Source organism: Fusarium fujikuroi, chromosome FFUJ_chr02, assembly GCF_900079805.1.
Source record: "Fusarium fujikuroi IMI 58289 draft genome, chromosome FFUJ_chr02".
Lineage (NCBI taxonomy): Eukaryota > Fungi > Ascomycota > Sordariomycetes > Hypocreales > Nectriaceae > Fusarium > Fusarium fujikuroi.
In genome coordinates this window covers 3,214,110-3,224,363 of record NC_036623.1, presented here as the reverse complement: position 1 = coordinate 3,224,363, position 10,254 = coordinate 3,214,110, and the positions used below count along the sequence as shown (strand labels likewise).

At 50.1% G+C, this 10,254-nt stretch overlaps 1 protein-coding gene, besides 1 other annotated feature; it reads right to left on the bottom strand.

The window, feature by feature from the left end:
• The first annotated feature begins 2,248 nt into the window (after positions 1-2,248).
• Positions 2,249-2,343, top strand: a tRNA (tRNA-Ile).
• An 859-nt stretch (positions 2,344-3,202) lies between these two features.
• FFUJ_04324 (probable 6-phosphofructokinase) lies at positions 3,203-5,661 on the bottom strand (the record flags this gene model as incomplete). XM_023572403.1 has 3 exons in its annotated part: positions 3,203-4,369; positions 4,455-4,895; positions 4,948-5,661. The coding sequence occupies 3 exons, from the start codon at positions 5,659-5,661 to the stop codon at positions 3,203-3,205; spliced, it is 2,322 nt and encodes a 773-aa protein (XP_023426533.1).
• Between the last annotated feature and the right edge of the window lie 4,593 nt (positions 5,662-10,254).

Here is a 10,254-nt window from a genome sequence, read left to right as displayed (position 1 = left end):
TTTGGTGTAATAAAGTGCTGCTTTCTGTGAATGTGTATATACCGATACTGAATTTGGTGCACTTTTGAGGGCGCCAACTCAATTCAACAGGCTTTGGGTTGCGACAAAGGGTTGCAAAAGGGTATGTCGTCACACTTTAAACAGGGTGGGGTTCCAGCGACGAGCCTCAGTCTTGTTACCAGCCAGGCGAGAAGCAAAGCTGCAAACTACAAGCCCAAAAAGAATGCGATGTTTTTGAGGTGATAAGAGAGGAGGAGAAAAGCAGTAGCCAAGAGAAATGGAAGAGAAAGGAAAAAAAGAGTTTATGAGTGTCAGGTGGGTTTAATGGCGTGCAAGCCGCAAAGCGCCGCAAGAATCAGGCCCCGGACGAGCAAGGACGGAGCATGGAAGCAAAGCAGAACGTCGTCATCCGACAGCAATAATGAGAGGGAACCCCCCGCCAACAATAGGGTGTCAGCCGTGACCTTGTCCTTACTCTAGATAATGGAGGGGCTGGGCATGGGCAGTGCTGGTGCTGGTGCTGGGCTGGCCCTCGGGGAGCAAGAAAACACAAAACCTTCACATAGGGTGCCAAAATAAACTCAGTAAAAGATATCCTAAACCTAGTGTGGATATTCTAAATTTATGTAAGATTACCTAAGTCTTTTTGTCATTTAGGATCAAGGTTTTGAGTTTTCTTTACTCCCCTAGGCTGGGCTGCTTGAGCAATCCAGTGTCAAGACGGGAAGACCTGGTAAGCTGTTTGTAGCAGGCAAAGCGGGGACTGCTGCTCCAAGGTTAGGTACAAGATTGATGATGGTGGCAGCGGTCCGCAACGGGAGAACTAACATAAACGATGATCTTTCGCCTGCTGCACTTCCGTCGAATAGTATGTAGCAAGCAAGTCTGATCGAACCTCTACCCAAACGGTGATCGTAAACTCGACAACTTCAGAGGAATCTTGCCTGGTATGGACATCACCGAATGACCACAATACCCAGACTGACTGACAGTACCTATCCCCGTCCAATGATCTATCAAGTGCCGGAAGCAAGTCAGTCTGCCTGCCTTACGACCCCAAACACGATGAGTCTACCATGGCGGCCCAATGAGATGGGCCCTCCTCCCACGCGAAGCATTCAGATGGAGGGTCAAGCGCAGCCAGGAAAAGGACATGAGACCTACCAGCCTGACAAACTCTACCCAGAAATTGTCTCTGCCCAAGGCCCCATCAACGATAGTCCCATTCTCCCGTTATAGAGTTTATCGCCGTTGCCTTGTACGATTCGAGGCATTCGTTGGGCCTAATCTATGTCTGTCGATTCGTGTTTGCTCTGCTCTGCTCTGCCCTTTCTTTAACGTGAACAAAAGCTCGTTTGTTTGACATCCAAAGCTGGCTGTGGTGTGGAGATCTACTGACGCAATAGTGCAGCAGCTCATCCCGGCATCTTCTGGTCCTTGGCCCCAGTGCATTGCGAGATGGGAGCCAGAACAGGGCTCTCAGACTGCCCCCCTGCGGCGCCACGAGTCCATATCAGCGAATTACGTGTAGGCTCGAGAGGCAACTCGGCGAGGTCGACAAAGAAGGTACAGATGTTAGTTCTGGCGAAAGAGATAACAATCATGCTGAGCTTTGCGAATGCTGCAAGTCTATCTCTGTCACAGAGTTGCATGCAAATCATTGCCCTTGTGATCTGCGATGGAGGTCCAAGTCGTTGTTCCGCCCAGTTGGGCATTGAATCCCAAAACGAATGGTCCCGCCATGGACTGGGACTGGGGTCTCAAAGGATTACTGAAGATCCTTGAGAAACATCGCACCAAACTTCCAAAGTCGCACTGAGAGCCCAACGAGGCGTCGAACTCAAACCCCATAAGCCGCCATCCTCAGCTGTCAATTCCTAGTCCAAGCCCTTTGGAGTCGCTGAGGCATCAATGCTGGGCATCTGCCGTCCTTCCATGGCTGTCCGTCACATGTGACATGCTGCTGCACAGACCAGGCAAGTTTGCGTGCCAGGCAGGGTTCATGACTGGGTACGTACGTAGGGTTGGGTTGGATTCGTCTAGATTGTTCTCTTGAAACTTGAGATGGAGCAAATGGAATATTTGGGCGTCTAGGTATTAAAGAGTATACTACTTCAAATTCTTCTAAAGAGTTAATTCATCAGGCTTTCTGCCAAGCATTGGGTAACGGCAGCTTCCTCACTGGATCCGTCTCAGAATCTCAGGAACATAATTCCAGCTATGAAACCCACAGTCATCGAATTGGACGGCTTCCGTAGCTCAGTTGGTTAGAGCGTCGTACTAATACTTCATTCTGAGTATCCGGTAATGCGAAGGTCTCAGGTTCAAGCCCTGGCGGGAGCAATCCCAGTGCCATCCAATTCGTATTTTTGATTCTCAGACGTTTTAAATAGATCTGAGAGATATTATTTTTGGTAAAAAAAAAAATTATAAATACTAGCAATTAACTGTGTATTATATATATATATAAATAAGTAAGCACTATAAGGATTAATGTATAGGATTAAAAGAAATAGCAATACTGTTAGGATTTTCTGGTGATTGTAAATAATTTCTGATTTTAATAAAGATTTCAGCTGGAGAAGCTACATCGCGTTTAACTCCTCTTCATAATCCCGCCCAATAATAGAAGGGAACTACATGAAGAATAAGGTCTCATTCGTAAAGTAGATTGGATGGCCAGGATCTTATATCTCATGAATCGTCCAGAATCATTGACAGCAACTCATTGTCCAGTATCTCAATCGGCAGCATCTTACTCAAGCACGGGTACTTTGACGACTTCTTGAACACGAATTTTCCAACTACTTCTTGTCGACTTCGACTATTCTGGAAGTGCTTTAGGGGGTTATAGATTCGACTAAATTACAAGCCCTTATCAGTCCGTTGATGCTAAGATCGAGCCCAGCAATGACATTTCCCCAAGCGTATGAAGACTCGGCATGTGTGGAAAATATCTATTCTGTGTTCCTCACTTGGGTTGTTTCTGCTAATTATTCAAGAAAGCACTACAGAAGGAGTAATACCAAGAGAACATGCATTATAACCAAGATTGTCATTCAAGACCAACGTGCCAAAGATGATTGCTTGAACGCCTAAAACTGATTTCATTCATACTGAGCTATCATTAAGAATAAAGGTGAGAGAAAAGTGAGGTAACGTCAATCTGAAAATATCCTTAAAGCCAAACAGTAACGCCCCTCTACAGACCACGTTTTGTGTCCTTTGCGATCAACCCTGTCAAGCTCTTCTCCGGCTTAGGGTAATCAGGACGGCCAGCTAACATGTCTACTACCTCTGACAGACCCAACCAGTGGGCAGTCGCAGGTCTTCGGTTGGGCCAATCTGTCCCGTGCTCCTCTAGCTCCTCCATTGCGTTGAACACGACCTCGGAGCCTTGAATACCAATGACAGAGGCACTCTTGGGGTCCTTCTTAACGTGGTTGTGAGCGTTACGTCCAAAGCCCTCAAGATGTTGGATGCACTTGATAGCCAGGCGAACAGCTCGGCAACGATCCATAGCAGAAGGAACACCACCCTGCTGGACGTGACCGGGGATACTCTCTCGGCTCTCGAACCGATCGTGAGCCTCCTCTCGGATGATGTCCGCAATGAGCTTAGCATTGTACACCTTGCTGGACTTCTCATTTACGAGGATCAGACGTCCAGCACGGGACTGGCCCTTGTCCTTCTTGAAAACCTCCTTGAGGTGGTTAACATCGGAGTTGAGCATCTCAAGAGAGATACCTTCCTCGGGGATGTAGACAGCGGAGGCACCAACATCCAGGCCAGCCAGGGTAGCGATGTAGCCTGAGCGACCACCCTGAGTCTCGATAACGAAGACACGACGGCGGGTAGCAGACGCTGATTGCTTGATCTTGTCACAGTAGTTGACAAGCTCGTTCAGGCAGGTATCTGAGCCAAGAGAATACTCGGTTCCGGGAACGTTGTTGGAGATGGTGGCGGGGAGAATAACCATGGGGATGCACAGAGAAGGGTATTCCTTCCTGGCCTTGCGCATTTGTGAAACGGAGTGGAAGGCCTCGAAACCACCAACAAGGAATAGAGCATCAAAGTGGTGCTCCTCGATCAGGTTGGCGATCAACTCCATACCAGACTCGCCGGGAAGTTCTCGGTTTGTACCAATCTCGGAACCGCCCTTGCTTGCCCAGCCGTCAACCTCGAGCCAGTCGAATGGGCGGACAGCGCCGATAGGCTTGTCATCGTGGTGTCGCGCAAATCCAGCGAAACCGTTGTGAATAGCCAGAGGCTCGTGGCCCTTGGAAAGACAGTACGCAACAGCAGCACGTACTGCAGCGTTCATGCCACCAGCAGGGGCACCAACATTGATGAAGCCAATTCGCATACGCTAAGTAGTCAATTATCAGCAATGGAACAAGAATTCAGATTTGGGTCAGACTTGCATCCTTCTCAGGCAGCTTAGAATCGTCAACCATGACGTTTGTGGTCAACATATACGAGCCCCATTGGTCGGCGAACTCGGCGTCACGAAGAGACATGGCCTTCTCGAAGTCTTTGGCATCGACAGCCTTGGCGAGCTCTTTGGTCTCGGCAACAGCTTGCATCAGAGGCTTGCGAACAATCTTGTTCTCGTTAATAGCGATGAAAGGAGTCTCGGTCTCTGGTGTAGCTTCGAGGACAGCCTTGACGGCTTCAACACCCTGCAGGGTAGCCAACATTCGGTCGTATGCGACGGCAGTACCGCCTCGTTGGACGTGACCGAGGGTGGTAATACGTGTATCGAGAGCAAGACCGCCCTCGCTCTTGTCGGCTAGGATGTTCTTGATTTCTTCGGCGCCGATCTTGTTACCATCCTTGTCGCGGGCACCTTCAGCGACAATGACAATGGTCTTGCGCTTTCCAAGGTCTCGATGCTGTAAGTCGTTAGTGCCTGTGATTGGGAGCTATTTTCTCTGATAGACCTACCCTTCGCACAACGACCTTCATATCTTCCTGCCAATCATGCTCACGAGGTCTCTCAGGAATAAAGACGAAGTCTGCACCAGTTGCGACACCGGCCATGAGGGCCAGCCAACCACAATGTCGGCCCATGACTTCGACGACGAAAGCACGAGAATGTGAAGAGGCAGTCGCTTCGACGTAATCGACCATCTCGCAAATACGGGCGAGTGCTGAGTAGCAACCAATGGTCGCGTCGGTTCCTGTGAGATCATTGTCGATGGAGCCGACGAGACCGACAATGTTGAGATGCTTATATGGTGCTATTTGTTCTGTAGACAGCTCTCCCTTGGAAACAAGCTCTTCCAGCAGAGAAGGCCACTCAGCTCTGAACTTGTCAGCACCAGTCAAGGAGCCGTCACCACCGCAGATGATCAGAGCATCGATGCCAGAAAGAACCATGTTCTTGGCGGCCGTTAAGCGACCAGGACGCTCGTAGAAAGCCATGCATCGAGCAGTACCAATAAGTGTACCACCCTCAGAGAGGTAGCCTCTGACATCGTTCCACTGCATCTGTCGGATGAAGTCGCCTCCCTGCACCAAACCCTCATATCCCTCGTAGACGCAGTAGGCGTCGCAACCCATGTGAAGGGACATGCGCACAACAGCTCGGACAGCAGCGTTCATGCCTGGGGAGTCACCTCCCGAGGTCATGACGGCGATCTTCTTCTTGGGGGCCATTTTGGCGAATTCGAAAATATAGGGAGAACGCTTAGGAGTGATGATTCGATTCAAGGTTTGCCAGAACCGAGTTGAAGTAAGTTTGAGATATTGCGTAGCCGTCCGGAGAAGGAAAAAGCGCGGCGGGGCAGATAGTGTAGCTCTAAAAGTGTATATGATGAGAAACGAGGGCACAACAATTGGGGAGAGCACGATACTTACAGGAAGATAAGGAGAAGAGAAGAGAAGCGCCGGCTTCAACGGACGATATTGATAGAATATGGTCTCACCAGGTATCCTGTCAAGAGAAGGGGGGAAATTATTACATGGTCCGGGCAGTGGAAGCAGTCGGTCGGTGACGCAGCTGGAGGTCTACATACAGTACCTAGCGAGGGGCAAGCACAGGGAGGCCAAGAACCAACCAACTAACAAAGTGGAGGGTATGATGTGTGTGAAGAAAGAGCTCTTATCGCTTATCGGCCCGCGCGGGGGGCAGATTTTGGTTTTTTTAGGTGCCAGTCTTGACCCAAGGTGAGCTTTTAGCTGGCTCAGGTGGGTTATGATGTTACAATTCGTAAGGTGAATTATTAGCACTCACCTCACTTTGGAGCCTCTTGTCACTTTAGTCTCGGTGTTTTATGCTTGCTTGCTTGTCTGTTTGCCAATTGCCAGCTGCGATAATCCCCTCAGGCCCCTCTTCTTTTTTTTTTATTGCACGCACAATCGAATCGAAACTGTTGGAATATACCGCATTCTTGAGATATTCATGCTATCAGGTCCACGTTTCGGTGGCATTGGACGACACAATGGTACAGAATCAGCATTGGCAGTGGGACAGAGCGCTTCCATGAGACGTCATAAAGCCGCATTCACTCTTTTTTGTCTACCCGCGGGCCGGACAGGAGGAGACTTTGCATGATTTTAATCATGAATGTCTGGATGCTGAATACCAGGTTTGTGCTACGTATTCAACACATTTCTTCAACATCTATCAATTCAAATGGATGTCATTTTACAGACAGTTACTGGCGCATCAAATTTTTGACATGATCTCCATCCTAGTCTACCGCGATCTGCTACTTTAGCTAGCTAATTGGCATGTAGTCAGTGGTTCGTGGGGCTAAAGTGCGTTGAATGACGGCAGCCAGATCTTCAACGCAGGACAGGCGATTGTTGAGACAGCAAGGCAGGCTGAACTGCAAGATCGAAGAACCGAAAGGCGATCGAGATGTGCTGATTTATCAATTGTCAGGGGCTCTTACATGGCTGCTCACCTCACATCGTATGCAACTTCAAACACGCCATCAGTTAATTCATGCCCATGTCATCCTCAAAATCGCTGGCCTCAGAAGACACCTCAAATTGGAATCAGTGTCTATCGCCATCAAACGGGATGAATAGTTGAGTGATGGGATACTCACTTATCAACTAGTTTACGAAAGGACGCCACATAAGAACCAAAGCCAGGCAGGATATCATCTTGCCATCTTGAATACCCTGGACCATCATGTGAATAAGACAATCCAATGGTAGAGCTTTGACAAGAGCATGAGTTGATTTTTATGACTACAAGAGGCCTAGAACGCATAATTGCTTTGGTAGGAATATATGCCTTCCAATAACATATCTGAGGCAGGCAAATATGTGAACTCCAGGGTCACCAGCCTGTCGGCGCTCTGAAATCTGACCAGTCATTGAGAAAACTTGACAGTCATCTTGGAAACCGTGACGGGCTGTGATGATCGCTGCGAGGATTACTGAGGCGTGCACCACTGAAGCCCTGTGTTTGCAGCCCGGCGGTGCAAGCAAGGAAATGAGAGGCCAAAATGTGAAAATAGAAAGCTTTTCAGGAGAGTCATATGGCTGCAGATGCTGTTTTATGCGCTGGCAAGCGTCACTTCACAGCGGTTGGGATGGATGGTTGGCCTGTTGCGACGGCAGCGTGTCTGCTGACCTAGAGCGCCAAGCGCTGAGTCGCCAGGACCCTGAAGAAGCGCCCCCTGAACATGACGACAGAGGCCTCAGCAGGGCCTCAGCTCATTGCAACCCAGTTTGACAAGGCTCAATTCAAGTCTGCCTCCCTTGAAGCTGCCTTGACTGCCGACTGTAACTGTTAAGCCTCTCGACAATGAGTGGTGCCGAGGATCCTGGAACATCAAGGCAGGTGACCTACCCCAGGTATCGTCACTGAAGCCTCGGGATATTCATCTATGAGCCGGTAGCAAATTTCTCGTCTGATCTGCTCGGCATATGTCCGTGGTCACGCCTCTCCCATGATGTCGGGCGCATCAACATCAGAACGGACGGGAGGCAAGTCCTGCCCAACTGACTATGGGTAGAGGGATAGTTGCAGATTACGGCTCAAAAACATCACCTCCAGAGTGACTCGACTCGGCTTCGTCCCGTCGGAATGAGCTCCGTGGTCAGGCGCAAGGACACGGTGATCAGTCATCAGTCGTTGCCCGCCTGAACTTTGACCGCGTATAGCCTTTCCCTTATTTTCTCAGTGTCGACAGATGAATTTCTAGGCGAGATCACTCAAAAGGCCCGTGGCCGCTTGCGGAGGCGAGGTGCAGCGTGCGGATGACAATCTGGGGGCTCGATGTTATCACGGGGTCACCGGATATTGGTTATGCCATTGAGAACGGGTCAAGTCAATGTTGGGATTGGAATTGAAGCTCAATGCCAAAAACACCATTAACATGACCGGTCAGGGTCTTCGACACCATACTCGGCGAAAATTCTCTCAGGGTCTATCATGTGCCTTGAAGCTATTGAACTAATGGCTTCCAAGAGAGCCGTTCGTCCTTACCGAGTCTCACTATTCTCAGGATCAAATGCCTTGGTGAATGTTAAGACCGCGGTTAATCCGGGCCAGAACAACACAAAGCGAGGCTTGGATCACCAACGTGACTTGTGATGGGGCCTCAGACAGGTCCCTGATGAGGAGCGGGCTACAGGGTGCTTGATCCGCGGGAGACAGAAGGTCCCAAGAGAATGACAGTGGGGTGAATTGGACCTGGGCGAGGCAAACATCAGGGTCGTCCTCAGTTCTGGACTCGGATGCCCGATTCGGTCTCAGTTTACAACGGAGCCGCTCAAGGGAGATAGACAGGACACATGACAAGCTGTCAACGTTCCAGAACGCCAAACGGACAGCAGGATCTGTTTTCCGTTACAGGAGGCCGCGGCCCCATTAGGAAGCGTTAGGGGACACCGAAAGATAGAACCGTTTGCACTCCCGAGACCGCGTTCGTCTGTGCTCGCTCCGCAACTGTCTCAGGTGGGCCACCTACTTGATCAGGCAATCCAGATATAACCCAAAGAGGACTGGCTTGGAGCATTTTAGTCTAAGCTCTATTGGGTATCATAGTGACCCGCTGCCAGAACACAATAAGTGCCTCTTCAGGTAAAGACCCGTGGAAACTGGTCACCAGGAAGAATTTGCCTCCCCCTCTCTGCCACCTCCACCCGTGTTCCTCCCCCTGACAGAAGCCCTGTCCTTGTCTGCTGTGTCGCCGAAGTCCAACAGACCTCTATCATCCTGTGCCCTGGCGTGGACATGACATTGGACAGGTTCTTGATTCCAAGAGGATCCCTTTGTTGAGAGAGGGAAGGGAGTCAAAGATACAGACGAGCAATAAATAGCTCTTTGATCTTCGTTGTCATGCGTTTGCTGTACTATGCTGTGCTGTACTGTACTGTACTGCGCTGTGCCGCCACTTTAACCCCCATTCTCAACTGAATCCGTCTGGTCACGCCTCTGCAAAAGTGTAAGGTTGAGATGGCACCCCACAGGAATCATTCAATCACTGGACTCATCTTGAGTGAACCGTAACTCACTTCAGCGTCCATTGACAGCGAAAATTCTCCTTCGCCGCGGTACCTCCGTCTTGTACTGGGAGACTTGGGCCTGTGCTATTTGGGTGGTACCCGCTATTTCCAATGCCCCCCCTCCCGTCCATTTCTCCTCCCAGTACGTACCCGAACCACCCCCGGCCTCAGTGCTCACACCCCCTCTGGCACCCACGCCCCTGCGGTCCGACACCCCTGGGCCTGGCGTGCACTCGTGCTTGTGCTAAGGTACCTTAGACTCCATTTACATAGCGCACACCGCGACTCCCTTCCCCCAATCCGTCTTTCTTCCCACAGACCAAACAAGAATAACTACGTTTGATCCCCCCGGACTTTGTTCGTTCTCCTCCACATACACATACACTTACACCAAGCAACACCAACACCCAACATCCATTGCAGAGGATTTTGACAGGACGACCTTGCACCAGGAATCGCCTTAACACATACAGTATATGTCTACTCGAGGATCCCCATGAAACGCAGCATCCACCTCGACATCGCACTGACACGCCAAATTCGCTTACATTGACCTTCAACTCCCTCGACTTCACCGCCCGCGACCAAGTCTTCTCCACCTCGAATCTCAACCTCTTTGCTACTCTCTGGCGCATTGTCGGCTCCAATTCGATTTACTCCGCCGACGACCTATACAGAACTTGTCGACCGCTACGATTGCACTTACAACTTCGACCGACTTATTCGCACCCACCCTCGCAACTCTCCCCAGTCGATAAATCGACAGGTCCAAGACACATA